This window comes from Esox lucius, chromosome 13 (genome assembly GCF_011004845.1).
Source record: "Esox lucius isolate fEsoLuc1 chromosome 13, fEsoLuc1.pri, whole genome shotgun sequence".
Taxonomy (NCBI): Eukaryota; Metazoa; Chordata; class Actinopteri; order Esociformes; family Esocidae; genus Esox; species Esox lucius.
In genome coordinates this window covers 16864031-16888648 of record NC_047581.1, presented here as the reverse complement: position 1 = coordinate 16888648, position 24618 = coordinate 16864031, and the positions used below count along the sequence as shown (strand labels likewise).

The 24618-nt window shown below is 39.1% G+C and overlaps 1 protein-coding gene across 4 annotated transcripts in view; it reads left to right on the top strand.

Annotated features, from left to right (window-relative positions):
* Positions 1–20845, top strand: part of dpysl2a (dihydropyrimidinase like 2a) — a 35274-nt gene extending 14429 nt beyond the window's left edge. For all 4 annotated transcript variants that reach the window (XM_010875957.3, XM_013136695.4, XM_020052959.3 and 1 more), the window contains 13 exons: positions 2495–2583; positions 3831–4015; positions 4691–4855; positions 6766–6827; positions 7300–7380; positions 7472–7540; positions 9640–9760; positions 14232–14388; positions 14585–14726; positions 14967–15137; positions 15720–15899; positions 16419–16605; positions 17165–20845. In XM_010875957.3, the coding sequence (XP_010874259.1) occupies positions 2495–2583; positions 3831–4015; positions 4691–4855; positions 6766–6827; positions 7300–7380; positions 7472–7540; positions 9640–9760; positions 14232–14388; positions 14585–14726; positions 14967–15137; positions 15720–15899; positions 16419–16605; positions 17165–17256 (1701 nt within the window). In that variant the 3' untranslated portion in view covers positions 17257–20845. The remainder of the gene's footprint in view (positions 1–2494; positions 2584–3830; positions 4016–4690; positions 4856–6765; positions 6828–7299; positions 7381–7471; positions 7541–9639; positions 9761–14231; positions 14389–14584; positions 14727–14966; positions 15138–15719; positions 15900–16418; positions 16606–17164) is intronic.
* Positions 20846–24618: the final 3773 nt, after the last annotated feature.

Genomic DNA, 24618 nt, shown 5'->3' with positions numbered 1-24618 from the left:
CAACATGGCACCTCATGGCAAATATCTGAAAAAAAATATTGTTGCTCTACATAAAAATGGCCTAGGCTATAGAAAGATTGCCAAGACCCTGAAACTGAGCTGCAGCATGGTGGGGACAGCAAATTTACACTGTTATACAAGCTGTACACTCACTACTTTACGTTGTAGCAAAGTATAATTTCTTCAGTGTTGTCACATGAAAATATATAATCAAATATTTGCAAAAATGTGAGGGGTGTACTCACTTTTGTGTGTTACTGTATTTCCAGTGGAGTAGTTAGCACTCTAGCCTAGTATGAGGACGGGACCACCTGTGAGCACTGAACCTAGGTTGCCCTGGCAATCCCAAATGTCTGAGATTGCATGCTCACACTTCAGCTTATCCCTTCTGTTGTAAACCAGTGCAAGAGTCACCACGATATTAAGGGCAAAACATATGGTCTCACGTCTTTTTGTTGGTCTCGCCCCCCGAAATACATTTTCACAGGATGATACCTAACATGTACAGTATAATGAAACATTGGAGAACTCATCTCTTCATAGGAAACCAACTAAGCTTTAACACAACTTAATTTACTCAAAAAACAAACTTACTACAGATCTGGTTGGCCCTAATTTACACCCTGTTCTGTGTGGTCACTCCCCTGACCCCAAAAACATATGTCCGACTCCTGTGATGAAGAACATTTTCTTAAACATTACTGCACTGGTTCGAGGTACCTGACTCCTCTTCATTCCATAGTCTTCTTCCCAAACACCTAATTAATTCCACTACACAGACACTGCAACTACCAGTGGTGAGAGAAATAAACCAGTTAAAAGAGGACCACCTTCCTCTAATCCAATTATTTAGATTTCTCCGGTCAGATACGTACAGTAGCAAATGTGAATCATGTTTACAGTGCTATTACATAAAAAACACTACATAAACCAGAAAAGGAACCAAGCAAGCCTAGTTCAGCCGGCCCTTAATTGAAAGGGTTGAATGTTGTTGCCTGCACTGGGGTCGCCCACATTTACATCACGCAAATGTGGAATATTTTGCTAGACACCATTAAGCATTATGTTAAACAGACTAACGTTTCTTAAGTTTACCTCCACCACAAATAGCATCTATGAACTGTAACGTTTACCACTAGTCGTTTTAAAAACGTATTAGCCAGTAATGTGTCTCTAGACACTATTAAGCATTGTGTTTAACTGACTAATGTTTCATTTTTAGTTTGCCTCCGCCACAAATAACTCTGGCTTTTGCAGCTGGTCGTTTTAACAGCTTATTTGCCATTCATGAGTGACACATACAATAACTATAAATATAGGTGATGATAACTGACTTATTGTCAAGTGAAAAGATGAGATAATCGTGTATTGTAGCGAGCTACATTTTTGTCTATCCTGAACAAATCCTAATGCATAATTCAAAACGCCACCAAAAATAGTTGCAATATATTTTAGGCTTCCTATAACGTAGCTACTGAAAGTTGTAGCCAGCAACGTTTTTGTCTATCCTGAACAAATCCTCTTTTGCCACTTGCTGTTTTAAAAGCTTATTAGCCATTCGTGAATGACATTGATACAGTAACTATCAATACAGGTGCCGATAACTGACTTTCTCGTCAAGTGAAAAGATGAGAGAATTGTGTAGCAAGCAGAGTTTTTATCTATCCTGAACAAATCCTAATGTATAATTCAAAAATCCACCAGAACTGTTTTATTTTAGGCTTCTTATAATGTAGCTAATGAAGGTTTTAGCCAGCGACGTTTTTGTCTGTCCTGAACCAATCCTAAGGCATAATTATGCAACCCTATTGTCAATGGTTAAACCGTTGAACCTTAGTTACTTTTCCACTCTTGGATATTATCCACTGGTTCTCTGTCCCAGGAACAGAATATGTTGATTTTGTGATCTCTGTTGATCCATATTCAAATTGCTAGTGTCTTAAACATTTATATATTGTTTAGAATGGTTTTTAATGATTAAATAACCCTTAATGATTTTATAACACCTTTTAGAAACATTTTACAGATTATTAGGAAATGTTTCCATGTATCTTTATTAATACATGAAGACCGAAATGACATTTTGTACTTTCGTTGGGTTATCCATCCATTAACAGGGAGTCAGTGCACATGGGCCTGTACAAGCTGATCAATAATGTTCAATGTAAGTTAATTGAAGTAACAGTCCTGATCATGCGCTGACAATGAAGAGTAATATTCTGAAAACATTGTGAAAAATGTTTTCTCTGTCTCCCCCACTGGCGCCAGTCAGATTTAACAAAAGTAGTTATATAGGTTCATATCGGTTGCACCTGTATTTACAATGTTTGTAAACACCAAAAATAGGTCTGTAGGCTTGCAAAATACTCTATATGGAAAGGCAGCGTTTCCTAAAAGGTCTATGATTATTTTCCCTCGCTTGAGCTGAAACTGTTTGCCATTGTTCTTGAGTTGCTCACTATAATTGACCCAGAGTGTCCGTCTCTTACCACAGAGTGATCGTCTCCTCATCAAAGGTGGGAAGATCGTGAATGATGACCAGTCTTTCCTTGCTGACATCTATATGGAAGATGGAGTTATAAAGTAAGTCCTAGTTAGCTTTTGTTTGTGATTTACAATGCCTTGCAAAAGTATTCAGAACCACACACCTTCTTTCATTTTACAAGATTTACATTGACATTTTGTTCTCTTTGATATCTTTATTCTTAAATAAATATATAAAATATGTTGTTGGGAAAAGATGTCAACACTTGTGCTGTGGAAGCTTCCAGTCTCCTAGAAATTGCTCTAACAAGGACACAGTTACCTTACCATTAGTCTCTAGCTGTGATACATTACACAGTTTCTGGATAAAACCCCCACTGTTTAATTTTAGTAATACAAATGCATAGTTTAGGAAAAGGGTACAAGTTAATATTAAAGGGAAGCCGGCGAGTGGATGCTGCATCTGCCAAGGAAAGGCTGTCCCTCAAAACTCAACACTCAAACAAGGAGACAAACAAGAGCTCTGCAAAACACTGGCACGTATGCGAGGGTGGCAAGAAAGATGCCATTACTCAAAGTATGATCTGAAGATCTGGTTTGCCGTAAAGCATGTGAGTGACCCATCTACGATGTGGGAATTGTGTTTGTTGTCATATGACTCTAAGAGTGCCAAAATAACCACTATCGTTTGTGCTACATGCCATGTACATTTGATGTGATTAAATGTCAGTTGCAGGTTTTAAAGTTGACCTTTTCTAACATGTCCTTATACTGCTATATACTGCTTGTGGGCTTACTGCACAAACCAACAAACCGTCTTTGGGCATATGATAATGGTTCACTGGCCATAGAATCAAGCTTTTGCAGTTGTCGTTACATTGCCCGGACCTAAATCCTGTTGTAAACCTGTGGGTTGAGCTGGTGAGGGGACTCCACAAGCGAGCGCCAAGGACGCAGAAGGATCTGGAGCATTTCAAATACCTTCCTGTGTGTTCTCCCCTCTTCAAACATTTTAGCAGATGACTTACAGCTGTCATCTTTGGAAACGGAGGATGCAAAAGTCTTAAATTTAGGGTTTTTGAATATATTTTTTTTCTTCCTTAAAGTAAAGGTTAGATTCGTAAGATTTTTGAATCTTATGATCAACAATTATATATTTCTCTCTGCCTTTCTGTTCAAATTTACCTCTGGTGACAATAATTCTGGAGGGCACTTTATATGTGTGTATATTTGTTTTAGTTTTCAGTGTTTTCAAATAAAATATAAAGTGTGTGTGTAAATAATCAAGTATAATCATTAATTATAATGTAATAAAAAACCACTCTTTACACTTCTCCACCTCTCAGGCAAATAGGCGAGAACTTGATTGTTCCTGGTGGGGTGAAGATCATTGAAGCCCATGCACGTATGGTGATGCCCGGTGGCATAGATGTGCACACACGCTTTCAGATGCCAGACAGGGGCATGGTATCCGCCGATGACTTCTACCAGGGCACACGTGCTGCTCTGGCAGGAGGAACCACCATGATAAGTATGTAGTAATGAAATGCACCATTCCTCTTTCACTCTTTATTGCACTGGTTAGATGATTCCTCATCCTGAAAGCTTGACAGTGGGTCCGTATAATAATAAGAAAAACCTGATAAATCGTCCCTCACAAGGTTTTGTTTAGCCAATCGTGAAAATTGCTGTTTATGGCTTAGGTTTATCACTAGCTTGTTTAGTTCATCATATAGCTATCCATCAAGTTTACTTAAACTGAAGTTTGATTTCAATAGAACAACATGTATAGTCATGTAATACATCACTTCTCAATTAATTGAATATGACTAGTGTTCCTGGTCATTGTTTTCAGTGTGGTTCTATTATCAGTGTATTTTATTTGACATGTTCATTTTAACACGCAAAGATCCAAACGGTATTCTGTTCTCTAATGCTGATCCTTATGAGACAACATCAAAACACAACAAAATGTAGTATTGGTGTAAGCACAGGGAAAAAAGAGGTGTCTTAGCTTTCACCATAGGTGGTAACATTGGCACTGGCCAATGGCAGACAAGCCTCACAATATACAGTAGGCTATAGGCTAATAATTCTACTGTTTTATATTCTTAAGGTGTGGAATATTTTTTCCTGTTTATTTTTTGGCCATTAAATGAATACTGCATTGAGTTACTGAGATGAAATGTCCTGTGTTTGTGTGTAGTTGATCATGTAGTCCCAGAGCCGGGTGGAAGCCTGATGGCAGCATTCAACCAGTGGAGGGAATGGGCTGACAGCAAGTCCTGCTGTGACTACTCCCTGCATGTAGACATCACTGACTGGCACAAGGGCATGCAGGAGGAGATGGAGAATCTGGTTAAAGACCACGGTAAGCACCGAATACAATTACACTAAGGCCCTGTAAAACCTGCAAATGCAACAAAATCACAGAGAGCATACATCGAATTCAAATAAAAGAAAAACTAAAAGTGAACTCATTAGAACATCTTTTAATATGTAAAAGATCATCCAAAAACTTGAACAAACTGCAATTCATAGTATCCTTCAAATGTTTGAAGATGCTACTCTGAAATGCCCTGGTGTGTGTTTGTCTACCATGTTTTGTTCATGTTTTGCTCGCTGTTAGCAATGATGCTAATGACATGCATCTTGGAAATGTTTTCCAGAAATTGTTCACAATTAAATGGGAATAACTCTTGACCGAAGCATTAAAGGTCCCCTGACATGAAATTTTCATTTTGTGAGGTTTTTTAACATTAATATGAGTTCACCTAGCCTATATATGGTCCCAAATTTTCTAAAAATTCCATTCGGTGTAAATTGAGCATTTTCTATCTTTCTCTGACTTGGAGAAAACGGAGAATCAAACAGGCTGATCTGGACCCGTCTCTTTGTGACGTCGCAAGGAGAAATTGTTAACTCCCATGGTAACTCCCCTTTTTCTGCTTTGCCCGCCCAGAGAAAGAATTTAAATAGAGCCAGGTGTGAGGCACACATGTGTGTGAGCGCGATTTCAATTTGTCTATGCGACGAGGAGGGGCATCATAGCTTTTGAGCGAAGGAAACACAATAATTGCTCAGTAATAGGATGTAGAGATGAGCAACAAAGCCTTTTTTTACTTCCTTCGTACATGCCACAGAAGAACCAGTGGAATGATTTCATTTTCTCCGGAAAAGCGCCGACACAGCTTCCCAAAGTTTTGCATGTCTGTGGCAAACATTTCACCGACGACTATGTACATAATGTTACACAACAAAATTATTTACTCCTGCGCGCACATAAATATATAGGCTTTATATATCTTGTGTAACGTGACTTCATGATATGAAGGGAGAATTTTTACATTTAAAAAAACCCTCTTCTCTAAACTAGAATATTTACTGATATAGATGCTAACACAGCTTTAAAATCATCACAAATCAGAGAAACATGAAAAGGCAAAAGCAGATTAGCTTTAGCTTTAACTTACATGATAATCAGACATCCTAACAAAGTATCATATAGACATAATATTTTTAACTAACCATTCGGAAACATCCTTCTGGAGGCGCTGAGTTGCAACTTCTTCATCCGTTGCTTCTCCATCTGGATCGGATTCTGGGTCAAACTGAAATGCTTCAATGTGTCTTCGTGGTAAGCATGCACGTTACCTTTGCCGCAAGATAGTAAAGGCCACGCCCACCCACCACCTTGCCCCGCCTTTTTCATCCTCATTAAAATTTACAGACACCAATACGGGCCGTTTGAAGGAAGCTCATTCTGTGACTGTATTGTAGTGGCTATAATTCTGCAGCAAGGCTGAATTTTTGAAAAAAGATTTCAGATACAGTACTAGGGACCACTATGGCCTATATTAAAGCCTACAAAAAGTAGCATGTCATGGGACCTTTAAGCACACTGAAATGGATTCCTGTAAACAATAATAAAAAATTATTTCTGTCTTAGAAAGTTTTGACTGTTCAAATTTAAAAACAAAGTAACATATTAAGCTTACTTGCTTAATTATATTATTAATATTTGTATCAATTCAATAAGGATTTATTCGACGAATGCTGCTATTACACTTTCAACAGAAACACCACTAACCAGCGTCTCTTATGGTGCACACTTGTATTACAGGGCATCTACATTCACTCTTTCTGACCTCAAATGTGTGGTTTAAATTTTTGTCTATTTCTCTTTTGATACTTCAATGTCAGGGAGGTTAGGGAAACTATCACTGTCCCTTTTCTATCCCTTTGTCTATTGCTTCTTTTTCTCATTCATTCTGTCTTTAGGTGTCAACTCTTTCCTGGTGTATTTGGCTTATAAGGATGTTTTCCAACTTTCTGACTCCCAGGTACAATTTGAATTGGTATCATTTGCTGAAGGCATATTGAGTAGTAAATATTCATAGAGACATGCTTTAAAGTCATGATTGCATTCATATTTAGATTAAAGCAGGGCATTCCAGAATTAAACCCTGTGCCAAATTGATAATTAAGTCTTAAGTTGAATTGAATTGTAGATTATTACAGGATCTGTGTAAATATGTCTGTAAAGACCTATTTTTTCCAGTGTTTTTCATAGCATTGTTCTTTCATCTTCAAAACAATGCTAATTTACTCAAAAATATTAATTTAAAGAAAAGTGTATTTGGCCTGCTATAACCATGGAATTTAGATATGAAACAAACTGATTTGGGTCCAAAATACTGACATTTTCTTTTAAAACTTACACACATAAAAAAAAAAACACACATTAAGTGTTCTGATTGCTAAAATCCCTGATTCCCTGGCCTGTGGAAACCTTCAGTTTTCTTCTTCCTGTAGATGTATGAGGTGTTTAGTGTGATTAGAGACCTGGGAGCCATTGCTCAGGTCCACGCGGAGAATGGGGACATCATTGCTGAGGTAACAGAACCTTTAATAAAACCTATCACTCTTTCCCAGCTTCCTTCTCCACCGACCTAGCCACTTAAGTTTCTGTCTGATATATTTGCAGGAGCAGCGTAAGATTCTGGAGCTGGGCATCACTGGCCCTGAGGGTCACGTGTTGAGCCGTCCAGAAGAGGTAACTACGGCATCTGTCCAATTTCTTTGATTGTTTTTTAAATTTCAGTCATAATGTTTACTGTTATTTTACCATGTAAGTATGCCAAGAACACATACATTTCTGTTAATTACCCTCCTTGCTTCCAAACTGCTGGGTAACAAATCCCATTGATGTCACTCACTCATCTTATTAATCAAGAGTAAACAAAAATATGCCATGTGCAACCTTTTCAAAGGTTTTACAGAGTTTAGATAATGATCAGTGTCGTTAGGTCCCACAATTACTGGAAATACAGATGTATGTCTGTTGGTCAGAGATACCTTGGGATCAGAAAACCACAGAGTATTTGTGACCACCTCATGCAATATGACATGTGTAGAGTGGATCAGGCGATTCATTTTCCACTGTAGATTTTCTCCACTCTAATGGCTGTGCAAAGTTAATAAGTATGGTTGGGAACAGCAACAGCCTGTCGTACATGTTGATCCAGTGCATCCCAAACATGCTTGTTAGGTGACGTCTGCTAAGTCTTCAAACCATAGAAGACTGTGAGGGTGGTGTATGAGTGACACAATAATGTGCCTCAGGATTTCAGTTAGGAATCTCTGTGAATTCAAATTTCCATTGATAAAATGCAATACATTTCTTTGGCCGTAGCTTAAGCCTGTCCCAGGGTTTATGTGTATTTTGTACCGATAAAATAAATAAAAGGTGGTAAAATGATTTGCTGCCGGCCAAATTGTCATGAAGAAAAAAAGTCTACCAAACGACAAGCTACAGTACCGATGACAGCACTTCAAGCGTACGGAGTATTAAAATTGACATGATGACATAGTGACATGGTGGTTCCAAACTTCTTCCATTTCCCAATGATGGAGCCTTCTGTTCTCCTGGGAAGTTTTAATGCTTTAGCAATCTTTTTATAACTTTATATCTATGCCTCAACACAATTCTATTTTGGCTGTCAATGTAGAGTTCCTTGGACTTAACGTCTTGGTTTTTGCTCTGAGATGCTCTATTAAGTATGGTACCTCATATAGACAGGTCTGTGTCTTTCTAAATCATGTCCAATCAATTCCTCAGAATTTAATATTTATTGTAAATTCTGGAGAAAGTGACAGTTCTGAAGGCACTGCCGGGTCCCAACATGCCCTCAAGCAAGCTTCTCAATGTTTGAGGGAGCTCGCAGCAAGTGGACATTGCCTGAATATTAATCCATCCACTCTGTCCTAAACACTGGCTTGGAGGGCCGTCCATCCTCACATGTATCAAAACTCAGAGATTGCCTTCCAGAAAGGGGCAAGGTGTTCAATAAACCCATCAACTTTGTGAGACACAAATTATGCAATTCATGTCCCACTGTTAATTATTTTAATGTTGCAGTCTTGCAAGTATTCAGACCCATGACTAATTATTTCAAATTAAAAATGGTGGATTAAAATTTTGTTTGGTTTCTTTTTTATTTTACAAACACCAAAACAAAAATATTTTAAGGTTACGTATTATTATTTAGGAAAATATTTGTATGATAAATAAACACAGAAATATGTTGCTTGAGTGATTTTGACCCATTCTTCTCCAGATTGTTCAGGTTGATATTACTTGTTTAACTGCAATTTTAGAATAGTGCCTAAGAATCTCAGTGGGATTGAAATCAGGACTTTGTAACCTCTACAACTACACTCTCTTTGCATATCCTCCACTCGATTTGCTCACATGCAGTCTGTGTGCGAACCTGGGGCCGGGCACAATGGATTATGGTCAGTGTTGTAAATGGACATGTTATAACACCCAGAATCCCACAACGTTTGTTCGTAAGCTGTCTGTTTTCTTTCAGTGACATTCAGGTAAATAACATTGCCATTATGAGCTTAGCGCTACTAGCAAATGCATTTATGTGACAAATTGGATGAAATCATAACATATGGCCATGCAAAATTTTATAATTACTGTTGCAAAATCCAGACAATTTGCCCAGAGATATCGCTAAATGATTGCTTCTAGAATACCTAGTCGTCATATACAGTATAACTTCTGTAGCAGTGAAGCTGGTCTGTTACTCAACATGAAGGTTACTGTCTGGGCTGAACACCCTCTCTCTATGTCTGTCTGTGTAGGTGGAGGCAGAGGCAGTCAATCGATCAGTCACAGTGGCCAATCAGACCAACTGCCCCCTCTATATCACAAAGGTTATGAGCAAGAGTGCTGCTGATGTCATTGCCCTGGCCAGGAAAAAAGGTAATAGTTGAAAAAAGTTTGATGATTGTCTACTGCAAGATGTTTTATATTGATTGCCCTCTATGGTTTTGTATTTTCACTTAACAGCGGTAGGCAACGTTGGTCCTGGAAGGCTGTAGAAAATTATACAGTTCAGTCAAATATCAAGAGGTTAAAGAGTTTTATTTGAGGGTATTTGTATCCAAAACTTCTTATACAATGTAGAAATTACTTCTTATACATGGTCCTCCATTTTAGAGGACAAAAAGTATGTTTCTTGGACAGGTATGTGTCGTTGTATTGTTGATTCATGCTCAAGAGGGCTAACAAAAGGTGAATCTAGGTGTGTCATTTAGAGGTAGGCCGATTTTATATTTTGGCCGATTAATCAGCGACAATAGGATGTTTTACTAACTATTGCTATTGGCAGAACTTGGCTCCAATAGCTGCACAGCCTCTACTGGTCACTTGCTACTGTCATCCGTTCTGTCATGGGTATGCGGGAGTAAGGAACCAAGCGCAGGCAGAAGGCGGTCGATTTCGACTACGTTAATTAAACAAATATCGAGCACAACCAAACACCAAAAGAAAGGGGCTGACTTAGCAGCAAAACGGATGCATTCATCGGTTAATTTGTAACATACAGCTGACGGCAACACACACGACAACATAAAACAACAATGATCCACAAATGTGGGGAGCAGAGGGGAAACATTTAAACACATACTAACGAGATGATAGGGACCTGGTGTGAGTGATGAAAGAGATGACACGAAACAAGTCCGGGATGCGTTAGTATGTGACAGGAACTGAAGGTGCACAGCGGCTCTGCTGCTCATTGTACCGTGACAGAGACTTACATCACCTTGCAATGAGCCGGAGGCTCTATACTTGAAGTTAAGGTAATGTCACTATGTACTATACCAGAGATAATTTATATTTAAATGAAAGTTAACTTTAAGACAGCGTTATTTGTTTTTATGAGAATGTTGTTTGTTATAGACTGACATTATTAATGCATTATACTGAAGATAACTGCTGCTCTACCAGAAGCATGCAGTCTGTGTTTTGCTAGCAAACATGGTTGTTAGAATTTGGCTAGACAAATTAAAAATCCACTATTGGTCGATTTCTAGTGTCATTTGCATTTGGAATTTTTTGCTGCTCTCAACTTGAGGAGCAGAGTGTCAGTAAAAAAATATAAAGCTTTTTTCACATCAGCAGTTGTCCTACAGTGATTATTTCGTTACCCAGCCTAAAACCCTCAGAACAAGCTACAACAAAAAAGTGACGCACAGTTGTCAGGAAAAACTCACTAGTAGGGCCAGAACCAAGGAGTAAACCTAGAGAGGAGCCAGACTCTGAGGGGTGGCCAATTGAAAACGTGCAAAAACATGTTCCGCTTATCATTGGAATCCATCTGTGTTGTTTTGATTTGATTCACATGATTTGGAAAGGCACACACCGATCTATATAAGGTCAAAAACCAAGCCATGAGGTCGAAGGAATTGTCCAACTTTGATACAAGATTCTGTCAAGGCACACACCCGGGGAAGGTTACCTCAACATTTGTGAAGCATTGAAAATCCCCAAGAACATTAGCCTCCATCATTCTTACATGGAAGAAGTTTGGAACCCCCAGCACTCTTTCTAGATTTGAACCAGCTCGAATATCCCTAGAGAGGATGAAAATGGCTACTAAAATGGCTGCACAGCAACGTTCCCCATCTAACTGGACAGTTTGAGAGGGTCTGTAGAGAAGAATGAGAGAAGCTCCTTAAATACAGTGGGGAGAACAAGTATTTGATACACTGCCGATTTTGCAGGTTTTTCTACTTACAAAGCATATAGAAGTCTGTAATTTTTATCATAGGTACTCTTCAACTGTGAGTGATGGAAAATCACATTGTATGATTTTGAAGTAATTAATTAGCATTTTATTGCATGACATAATTATTTGATATATCAGAAAAGCAGAACTTAATATTTGGTACAGAAACCTTTGTTTGCAGTTACAGAGATCATACGTTTCCTGTAGTTCTTGACCAGGTTTGCACATACTGCAGCAGGGATTTTGGCCTACTCCTCCATACAGACCTTCTCCAGATCCTTCAGGTTTCGGGGCTGTCGCTGGGCAATACGGACTTTCAGCTCCCTCCAAAGATTTTCTATTGGGTTCAGGTCTGGAGACTGGCTAGGCCACTCCAGGACCTTGAGATGCTTCTTACGGGGCCACTCCTTAGTTGCCCTGGCTTGCGTTTCGGGTCGTTGTCATGCTGGAAGACCCAGCCACGACACATCTTCAATGCTCTTACTGAGGGAAGGAGGTTGTTGGCCAAGATCTCGCGATTCATGGCCCCATCCATCCTCCCCTCAATACGGTGCAGTCATCATGTCCCCTATGCAGAAAAGCATTCCCAAAGAATGATGTTTCTACCTCCATGCATCAAGGTTGGGATGGGGTTCTTGGGGTTGTACTCATCCTTCTTCCTCCAAACACGGCGAGTGGAGTTTAGACCAAAAAGCTCTATTTTTTTCTCATCAGACCACATGACCTTCTCCCATTCCTCCTCTGGATCATCCAGATGGTCACTGGCAAACTTCAGACGGGCCTGGACATGCACTGGCTTGAGCAGGGGGACCTTGCGTGCGCTGCAGGATTTTAATCCATGACGGCGTAGTGTGTTACCAATGGATTTCTTTGAGACTGTTGTCCCAGCTCTCTTCAGGTCATTGACCAGGTCCTGCCGTGTAGTTCTGGGCTGATCCCTCACCTTCCTCATGGTCATTGATGCCCCACGAGATGAAATCTTGCATGGAGCCCCAGACCAAGGGAGATTGACCGTCATCTTGAACTTCTTCCATTTTCTAATAATTGCGCCAACAGTTGTTGCCTTCTCACCAAGCTGCTTGCCTATTGTCCTGTAGCCCATCCCAGCATTGTGCAGGTCTACAATTTTATCCCTGATGTCCTTACACAGCTTTCTGGTCTTGGCCATTGTGGAGAGGTTGGAGTCTGTTTGATTGAGTGTGTGGACAGGTGTCTTTTATACAGGTAACAAGTTCAAACAGGTGCAGTTAATACAGGTAATGTGTGGAGAACAGGAGGGCTTCTTAAAGAAAAACGAACATATCTGTGAGAGCTTGAATTCTTACTGGTTGGTAGGTGATCAAATACTTATGTCGTGCAATAAAATACAAATTAATTATTTAAAAATCATACAATGTGATTTTCTGGCGACAGAGGAAGAGGTAATGTTATTGATGTATGTCTTAAGAAAAGGACAGAAAAGAGCAGCAGCGATGCCAACGAAGATGGTACATTGGACCATTAAACTCATCCATTGTGTACTACTACTTCAATGTTTTATTCTTGCAGAATGTCAGAGGATCTTAGGTATACTGCTCTACGTTTTCTGTTGGTATTGCACCTTGTGTATGCGTACATTCAAGGCCTAGGGAGACATGCACAAAGGGACCGAAAGTATGCAGGATACATGTGGCAGCCATCATGTATACACGGACTTTGCGTGGAGTATATTAGCAGCTTAAAGGGGAGGGGTTTGTGGTCTCTGCGATTGCCACATTTTGTGACACTGCTATGGAGTAAAGTTTGTCAGCCCTCAGGAGCACCCTAACAGCCTGGGGCCCCAAGCAGTTGCTTGCCTTCTGTTCACAAGCTACAAGTCTGATTCTGTTGATCTGAATCTACAACGTGCAGGTAGTCTGCAGTGCAATAAGCATGTTTTGGTAATTTATAGGAAAATGACTGGGATATCATAACTCCATGTGTGTGTATTGAACTGTAGGGGGTGTACTGTACGGTTTGATAGCATACCGTGTAATGTTGCATCCCTAGTAGTGATGGAAAACTAGTCACATAGCCAGAGATCAGATTTCTATCCAGTTGAATATGACTTATGACATATATGATTTTATTAGGATTTGACTGTTCAGGCTGCAGGAAAAAATCTGATATGAGTCACTTCAAACTGGCAGTGGGAACGGGATTTAGCCATCACATCTTCCCAGCCCATTTACAAATGAAGTTATGTTCTGCTTTGTAATCTCTGACTGTTTTTTCTTCCCTGGTAAACAATCTTACAGTCTAATTTTCTTCCCAGGAACCATGAGAAAGTTCTCTGACTGCGGGAACTGTGTGAAGGAGTTAACACTAACTGCCATTTCTGTCTGGTGGAACAGGCTCTAATTTTTTTTTTCTACACTAAGATTGCCCTTGCCTGATAATTGCGTTTCAAGCTGAGCTTCTAACATTCTAACTTCTAACACGCCTCTAAAGTTTTTCATTGGTTTGTCCTTTCTGTCAGAGGTCAAAGTTATTTTGCATGCAACGTGCCATTGTACTGGTATTACAATTGGCCCCTTACAATAAATGTCAAATCCCACAAATGATTATACTGTACATCACTTCTGGCTTGTAAACAAAACAAGACTGAAGATGCTGACCTTGTGTGTCTCTGTTGTACCTTAGGTGCTGTGGTGTATGGAGAGCCCATCTCTGCCAGTCTGGGCACAGATGGAACCCATTACTGGAGTAAGAACTGGGCCAAGGCTGCTGCCTTCATCACCTCCCCACCACTCAGCCCTGACCCCACCACTCCTGACTATCTCAACTCACTACTCTCCTGGTAGGTGCTCCATCAACAATATGCACGTTATTCAACTAAAATATTCAGTAATCATGTGTTTCTTTCACACGTCTTCCAGAGGCATCATCCTAGCCTCCAGGAAAATCATATCACTGAAGCCATAATCAAATCAACCTATGTCCTACCAGCAGTCTGTCACACTCTCTTTGCCTCTGTTCTTTGTTTCTTTTTGCAGTGGTGACCTGCAGGTGACTGGTAGTGCTCATTGCACCTTCCTCACCTCCCAACGTGCCGTGGGCAAGGACAACTTCACTCTCATACCAGAGGGCACCAATGGCACTGAGGAGAGACTCTCGCTCATCTGGGACAAATGTGTGGTGAGGCACATTTTACTGACCCTTTTCACATGTTTTCCTACAATCTAACATTCCTACAGTTAAACATAATTCATTCAAATGTGTCTTGTCAATTAAAGTACTGTAAATGTGGTCAATTTCATTTCCCTGTTTGTGCCACAGTCATTCATGTAGTCGAGGGATTGTCTTAATCGGTCAAATAATAATGTACAGCTGTTTGGTTAGTAAGTCAAAGACCTAACTTTGGATTCTTTCCAATAGGTTACTGGAAAAATGGATGAGAACCAGTTTGTTGCCGTGACTAGCACCAATGCGGCAAAGATCTTCAACCTGTACCCTCGCAAGGGACGCATTGCAGTGGGTTCTGATGCCGACCTGGTGCTGTGGGACCCAGACATCAGCAAGATCATCTCTGCTAAAAGCCACAACCTTGTGAGAGTCTGGCAAAACCACTCTCTACTGACCATGTCATTACCATTTTTATGTCACAGTGTGTCCTGCACTGCTATCCTGCAGCAGCGGTACTCACCAAAATACACTAAAGTAGGGCTGGACGATTTAAAAAAAAAGTGATGATATCAGTAATAGTCATATTTTTTGTGTCAGTTTTCTTCAACCTCAAGTAGCTTGCTTGAAACAACCTGTGGCAAATTCCATTGTTTGGACATGATTTAGAAAGGAATTCACCTGTCCATAAAATGAAATGACAAAAGTTGTGGAAAAAATAGACATTAAAATTGTAGAATTACATTTAAACAAACAAAGAAATAATAATAATATATCTGCAAGCAACAATGAACAGGATTCATGGAAAGACAACTTGTCAGTAGATTAACAGTATTTATTTTTTATTTACACTCTTCAGGGTATGTGAAAGATAAGCGCTGAAACAAGCATTTTTCTACACACAGCATTTTAATGTGTATGCTAAAATTGAAACAACTTGTTTTTTTTACTGTTCATGTATTGTATCCGTCTATTTGACACTTCTCATCAGATCCTTTTCTTTTGCAGGCTGTGGAGTATAATATATTTGAGGGCACTGAGGTGCGTGGAGCTCCCATGGTGGTGATTAGCCAGGGCAAAATAGTGTTGGAAGATGGAAACCTCCATACCACTGAGGGCTGTGGGCGCTATGTGAGCCGCAAGCCTTTCCCTGACCACGTTTACAAGAGGATAAAGGCTCGAAGTAGGGTATGTCTGCATTACACTGAAATTTACCTATTTGAATAATACAGCAGTTCCCAAACTAGGGATCGCGAGAAACTAAGAAAGTGAAATGTGGGTTTATAGGTTTATAGCTGGGTTTACATGAGTATTCTCTGGTAGCCACTAAATGCGGTTGTACAACTGAGCCATTTCAGTTTTCTTCCTACAATTATGCTCAAACTTCACAGCAGTTTTAGCAAGAAATAATTAATATTCTCAAAATAATGAGAACTATAAGTCATGAACTATAAGTCATTAGTAATTTCATGTCTTATTATTATTGCAAACCATATTAAAAAAAATTTGAGACGCATAGCTCCAACTTTGACAGTATAGTATTTTTAACATGGCGGAATCACGAAAATAATTCATCAAAATTGGACCAAAATGTTTTGGAACCCCTGGCATAAATTATTGCTTGTTCATAGCCATTCCACCTGACTTTCATCACTGTAATGATGGCAGAACTGATTCTGTCATTTCTTCTTTTGTCTGTCCATCCAGCTGACGGAGTTGAGGGGTGTCCCCAGGGGTCTTTATGATGGGCCAGTGTGTGAAAATGTAAGACCTAAGGTCATGGCCCCGGTCACCTTGGTGAAGACTTCTCCAGCCAAGCTGGAGCAGCAACAACAACCGCATCAGCCTCCCCATCCTGTCCGTAACTTGCACCAGTCTGGCTTCAGCCTGTCTGGTCAGTACAGTTTAACATGTCTATTACTGCTCTCAAACAAGTACGTTCATGTGCACAAGTATTATCATTTAGATTGTAATTTTATCTTATGTTTTTTTACTCATATGTTTTTACTCTGAAGAAATTCTAATTCAAAGCCCCTTCTAAGACTATGAAATTTGGGTGTCCAGACAAAGGCTGGTGCAAATTGGCTGAGCACCTTCCGAAGTTGGTGGGAGGGATGGTCAAGTAGGGATGGCTTGCCACGTCGCGCTCTTGCAACATCTGTTGTTGTTCTGGGCTCCTGCAACTGTGGTCATTAGTTGGAGAAGCACTTTTCTCCAACTAATGGAGAAAGTGTGTTGGTTTCAGCTGACATCCTGCTTCAGCGAGCAGTGTGATAAGAAGCCAAACTACATGGTGGAATGTGGTTTGGAGGATTCATGTCCAAATCTTCTACTCTCCAGAGTTTGCTGGAAATGCTGCAATGAGGCAAGGTCATAATCCGAGCAGGGTTATGATTTGGAGAAGAGAAAATAAATAAAATCAATGACTTTTTTTCTCTCACTTTCATGCCCAGGTGCACAAGTTGATGATAATGTTCCTCGCCGCAACACCCAGCGCATCGTAGCCCCCCCTGGTGGGAGGGCCAACATCACCAACTTGGGTTAAGCTCTCCTGTCAACTAACCCAGGGAGCAGTCCTGAAGAATCCAGCTCAGTTACCAGACCAACCATCACAATCAACAGAGCTTCTTCTATATTAGTTCCTTCTCTCACTCAGCAGCATCATTGTCAAAAACACTATATTGATACATTTATAAATGCTTTCACTTAATTCAGCCAAAAAAAATTAAGTATAGAACTCAATGTTTGCCATTACATGTCATTAAATGCCATCTAGATTTTTTAAAGGAAGAGTTAAGTGAATTTGGACACCAATTGATGTTTTGCTGCACTGTGATATACAGTTGAGAAAAGGTTTGTGAATCCCTTTTAATTACTTTTTGAATTACCTACATAACTGCAAAAATGGCTCCTGATAATGACTTCTGATGTGGGTAATTAAAAGCAGGTGTTCCAATCAATGAGATGCCCTGTCACACAAAATTCCCACAATTTGGTTATCGGCAAAGTCTGCCCCTCAAAATTTAGTTGAGGAATATGGTCAAAAGAAATGTCAGAAGACCTTGGGAGAACAGTTGAAACTCATAAAGCTAAGAAAGGCTACATACGCACCCAAGACTTGGGCCTTCCATTTGTTTCCAGTCAGACCGGTTGTGTACAAATGGAGACAAGTTAGTGCCACTGTTACTTTTACTAGGAGGTGCTGACAAAAAACCCAAAGGTAACAGTTAAAATTCTGCAGGCGTCCCTTGCATTTTTTCACATCTGAGTCCAAAATAAAAAAGAAACTAAGCACGAGTGAGGGTTATGGGAGGGTACCACAAAGACTGCCACTGCTAAATACACAAACCGCCACAACACTCCTGGAACAATGTTCTGTGGACAGACCAAACAGATATGTAACTTTCTGGCAGTAGGGCACAAGGTTGTGTTTGGAGGGGGAAAGAACCTCCCATGTCCCCAACTGTGAAGTATGGTGGAGAGAGCATGGTTTCAAGCTGGATGGCCTGTAATAATTGAGGGAACAATTAATTCAAACTTGTATCAGGAAATTCTACAGGAGAAAGTCTGTGAAATGGTCCGTCATTTGAAAAATATAAGTAGTTGGGAGATGCAGTATGACAATTACCCTAAACAAAAGAAATGTACCGCAGAAGGGCTTCCTGACCTCAACATTATTGAAATGCTGTGTCATGACCTGAAGCAAGCCATCCATGCAAGATGCCTCAAGAATATCAATCAACTGAAATAGTTCTGCATTCAGAAAGTATTCTCTCACTTCTCCTTCATTTTCTCCATATGTTATGTTACAGCCTTATTCTGGATTTCTTCCTCATCTATCTACACACAATACCCCATGAAGACATAGCAAAAACAAGTTTTATAATTTTTGCAACCCCACGTAAATATCACATTGCATAAATATTCAGAAATCTTTACTCGATTCACTTTGTTGAAGCACCTTTGGTAGCTATTCCCACTGTGAGTCTTTGGTAGGACGCTACAAAAGTGGTACACCTGTATTGGGTGTTTCTCCCCTTCTCTGCGGGTCAGGTTGTTGGAAACGGCACTGCGCCACACTCACATTTATTCCTTGTTCCAAAAGGAAGCTCAACCAGTTACAAAAAAATCATGGTTGACATGTTATTTTTTAAGCCCATGCTGTTTGTTTGACCAATGGTGTCAATTACAAAATAAAAGTACACCTTTTTTAGTTTTTGTTCAATCACACTGTGTTTATGTATTATGGCTTTGGTGAAGATCAAAATATATTTTAGGAGCCGTTTCTGCGGGGAATTGAAAAAGTGTTCCCAAACCTTTTCTTTAAAGTGTAGATATTTATCAAATTAAGTTTAGTCTACATTGTAGCTCTTAATTGTATTAAGAGCTAGGACCTGTGGATTGCACGACTGTGGCATTTCATGTGTCTACTATTCAACGGCCTTCCTCAAATGCACAGATTTAAATATGTTCCACTTTTTTAAACTATGGAGGCATTTCATGACGACTGTTCCATGATGTCAGACATGGCATTTTTAATTACTGTACAATGTGTTTTGTTTTTCTTCAGTCTTATAAGTAAAGGTTTCATATGTTGGGTATTATTGTGACTGTAGAATAGAATTAAGGAAAGCAGAGGATCTTTCACCTCTTTAAATCAGTTTGCAGTATTTGTATGATTTAAAATACCTGTAATGGTTCTAAGTGTCCTGTCACAGCATGTCTTTCTAGGTCAGTATATCCACAGAACCTTTAGCTGGAACTTTCAATTTCTACCTTCCTCTAATTGCTGCATTTTTGAATTGCTGTATTGTTATCGTCTGGAGCTATAAATGCATTCTATTCAATGAAATACTGTCTTCACCAGGTTCCTGTAGTCACACGGTTTTATTTCTAGTGACACTGACAGCCAGGGTTTTTCCCTAACGACCTCTCTGCATCAGGTGCTATTTGATTAATGCTGTGTATGTGCAGATTGTGGTGCTTATGTTTTTCCCCCACTTAATAACATCAATTTAAACTGTGTGAAAAGTTTCCGGGAGGATTGGGGTCAGCTATTACCATTAATCCACTGTGGTCTTATGTTACAGTGTTTTATATTAGCAAAAGCTGTTGTTTTGTATATTTGAAAGTTGAAACTGTGGAAATGCAATGTTGATTTTTATTAAAAACAGTGCAGTCAATTTGTATTTGGAGTGTAACACAGGTTGTTTACAAAACACTTTGGTTTCCAAATGCTTCATTAAAAGTGGATGAAGATGCCCTGATATTAACGCTGACAGTCTGTAATTTAACCCCAGCATTACTGTATCATTGAAAATCCAAAGTGCTGAAGTACAAAGCCAAAGCAACACAACGTGTCACTGTCCAAATATTTATGGACTGCACTGTTTGTTTTTTCAAAATGCTTTCAATATCACGTGTTATGTATTAGTAAGTATTGATTGTAATAACACTGTAAGAACCATGTACAGTATTTATGAAAAATACCTGTTAAACCCTACAGTTACCAAGCTAGTACTAGTAGTGCTTTGAGACCCCGTGAAATCAACAATAATTAAATTCATTATTTATAGTGTGCTTATGATGTGGTTTGAATCCCCTCGTTGTTTTTGGTGGCATTAGAATAGTACCCGAAGTCCTATGAATAGTAATGATGGAGACACGATGACATCATAATCTTTACTTTCTTACCTATTAATGTTAGACCTCACTGTTAGTGCCACTCATCACTAGACCACAAGCCCATGTTAACCACTAAATAAGCACTGACTGTGTAAAAGGTATGGTAGAAAAGGTTCAGATCAGTCATCAGAACAGTTTCTGTATGCTGTCAATTATTTTATTCTTTCTTTGCCTTGTCGGGTATACAGTAGTTTATGCCGAGCCATTATGTAAGAATTCCATTTGGGGAGGTTTCAAATAATTTCTTATGTATTAGAACAAACACAATGCACACTCCCAAATGTTATTTGTAATATTCAGCATTTGTTGCCCTCCCCATGTAGTGATGAATTGTTGCCTATGTACGTTTTGTAGGCTAACAGGATTTTGAGATACTTATTCCTGACATAATTGAGTATGATTGATGTTAACTGAAATGGTTTTAAACATAAATGTGTCTACAAAAACAATTGTGCAGTCAGATCATGTTTTAGTTTTGGTGGTAAAAAATAAAAGTGGATAAACATATAAATAAACAAAGGTAAAATTAAATATATTTATCATCTTCCCATAGTAATTATTTCAATACTATTGTGATGTTACATATCACTTAGTAATAATTATTTACTATCTTAAATCTAAAGGCAACTAATCAAAGTTATCTGTAGTAGTAGCAGTTTTATATTCATTACATGTATCTACAATTTCTTTAATAATGTAAGCACTTTATTGATATGCATTTGTCAATTAACACCTGGGAACTGATAATAGTATAGGCTAAAGGAAGGCGCTAGGCCTATACAAGGTGGAGACAGATTGCTTTGTGTGGTCCTGGTAGGATCTCTCCAAGCTCCTCATGAGGTATGCAGTGGTCAGACAAAAGGGAGTATTGAATCCTGGGGTAAGGACTGTGGTCCCAGGGACATTAAAGTCTGCCCCAGCCCTTTGTTCCAGAGAATGGACATGAGTTCATGTTGTAGCAGTCATTAATTTCAATGAAGACTGTTGGGAATGGCCCCTCGGCAGTTGAATGTTCAGTTGCAAAGCCGACACTGCATGTTTTGAAAACTGTCAAATTCTGTTTCATTTCAATGCAGTTGTCAACGTAACCGAAAGCTTGACTTGACTTTTAGCTTGACTTGCTACAAAGTTATAGAAACAAGTTGAAACATGTTTTATTACATTCTGAAACAATATACACTACAATACTGTCAGGGCTTTGGAGTGTAAAAAAAATTGTGTGAAACAAATCTAACTGCCCTCGAAAACTTGGGCATGGTACACACCACTTACGTGCCCTTTTAAGCTAGCATTGGCATCACAGTATTGTCCCTCATACACAACAGCATGGTTATTAAGAGTTTCAGTTTCAATATACAGCTCTGGATTTTTTTTTATAAGGTTGAAAAGGAAGGTTTTCAGTGAGGAACAGACGGGTTAAAAGTAAGAGACCACTGCAAATGGAATTCTTCTGTTCCTCACTCAAAACTTTCCTTTAAAAATGTTGTGCTCTCTTAATTTATTCTGAAGCTTTAGGTGCTTGCAAACATACCGGGGGTGGATAAAATAACAACTAATGAAAATTGACTGTTACTTTGAAGTAATTACATCACAATTACAAATGCAAAGATTACATTAGGTTGATTGCCAATTAGCATTGAACACTGTATGTGTAGCTATAAAAGTGGTTCTACAATTGGCACTTAGATATTTGTTTTGAAAGCAACGTGAGGCAACTAATAGAGTTCTAGAAGCCAAATAGTTGGTGCATGAATTGGAGGTGCATCGGTCACAAAAACTGCAAAATTATTAAATGTATCTCATGATAGCATATGCCAAACATGGACAAATTGCATTGGCAAAACAGTGGACGCAAGTTGAAGCTAACCGATGGATAGACAAACACTTAAAAAGATAGTTGCTCAATGCCCCAAAGGCCTTGAGAATTATCACAATTTAATCAGCACCTCTGACCCAGTCCCAACTAAACCTACATTGTGAGCTTTACAAAGCTGGAATTTATACCACTTGTATCAAAGACCAACACAGAGACGCATATAACTTGGTGTAAAGAACACAAAAACTGGACCCCTGAGAAAATGGGAAAAGTAAAATGGTTGGATATGTTGTCTTTAACCCTATTTCTTATATCTGGATGGGTTTATGTTTGGAGAAAACCAAATAATGCCTTTGGTCCACAAAGTCTGCTGCTAACTGTTGAACATGTTGGGGGATCGATTATGGTATCTTGTGGAAGTGATTGGGTCTGATTACTGCTATGCGTAGTGGTATAACAGCCAAGGACCAGTTTGCCACTTTACAGGGGCAAACTGGTGCAAACACTGTTCACACATGATGTTCCAATATTCCAGGATAACAATGCCACATACATGCTGCTAAATAAATTCAAGAGTTGTTTTATAAACACCAGGATGACATCAAATGCCTTCCATGTGCCCCCCCCCCCCCACCCTGAATCACCAGATCTGAACATATGTGAATCTTAATGGGGCATCCTAGAGCGCAGAATGCAAGGATGATTTCCACCTCCTTCATTCCTCCAAGATCTGGAGGGTTATTTTGAAGCACATGGATTGAGAATGTTTGTCTACTTACTGGCAACGGTGCAAAAGCCATTGCATTGAATAATAACTCAAATCATATATTCTAGATTCATTACACATTTCAAGCCTTTTTTGTTTCAATCTTGATGTTTATGGCTTACAGCTCATGGAAATCAAAAATCCAGTACCTCAAAATGTTAGAATAAAGCATTTCCAATACATAAATGTTGACCTGAGAAGAGCTCTAATCATCTAATTAACTCCCTGATCCTTCAGTACACAACCACAAATCATGGGGAAAACTGCTGACTTGACAATTATCCAGAAGACACTGATTGACACGCTCCGAGGAGGCTAAGCCACAGAAGGTCATTGCTGAAATGGCTGGCTGTTCGCAGAATGCTGAATCAAAGCAGATTTATGGAAAGTTGGCTGGAAGGTAAAAGTGTGGTAGGAAAAGGTGCACAAGCAATAGGGATGACCACAGCTTTGAGAAGATTGTCAAGCAAAACCAATTCAAGAACTTGGGGGAGCTTCACAAGGAGTGGACGGAAGCTGGAGTCAGTGCATCAAGAGCCACCACACACAGATATTTCCTGGAAATGGGCTACAAGTGTCGCATTCCTAGTGTCAAGCCACTCCTGAACCAGAGACAACGTCAGAAGCGTCTTACCTGGGCGAAGGAGAAAGACCCGGACCGTTGCTCAATGGTCCTCTCCAGATGAAAGTACATTTTGCAATTAATTTGGAAATCAAGGTCCCAGAGTCTGCAGGAAGAGTGGAGAGGCACCGAATCCAAATTGCTTGAAGTCCAGAATGACGTTTCCACAGTCAGTGATGGTTTGGAGTGTTACGGAGAATTTCTAATCCATATGTTGCCCTAAGAATTAAAGGTTTGTATAGTATTATTCATTATGTACAATTTACTCAGTAAAGACAGAAGCAATACATTTTCTTATATACATTATTATTACTTTAATGTTCTAATATTTTTCTGACACTTTGTGAATAAGATTGTAGATTGTGTAAATAAGTTGGAAAAAGATTTTCAGATGTTATTGCAGCAAAATGATTTGCCAAATGCAAATTGAATGAAAGTGTGCAAATGTATCCCGCCCCCTTGGGGTGTATAGCATTTTTGTAAATAAAAAAAATCGATGTATGTCAATTTAAAACGGTTTCCATGGATTTATTGATATAAATAATATCAGTTGTAACATAAAAATATTGATATTAACAAATAGAATTGCTAATATAAAAATAATGTATGTTATAACCGCTTGGCATTCTCGTTAATGCTTTTTTCTGTGTTTTGAATTACGTGCCTACAGTGAACTCATTTTTACAACAGATGGTGTTAACGAACTGTAAGCATAGCCTATTGGTGTTTTTGGCACTCGTTTGGAACCTGCGTCCGACCGCCTCAAGATGCCGAAAAGGTTGGATCTGCAGCCACTCTGAAAAGCAAAACGAAGACATAACCAATGTCATTTAGTTATGTTTAAAAAAAACACACTCGTATTTTTTTCATTTTGTTTTAACTTTATGACAAAGCATTTGACATCCAATGCATTCTTTATCAATATCTAAATCATAAAGGAATTGTATCAGAATCGGCAAGGAATTATGACAATTCTGCCATTGTTGTAAAACATGTAAGACTGGGGGGATTTGTACCA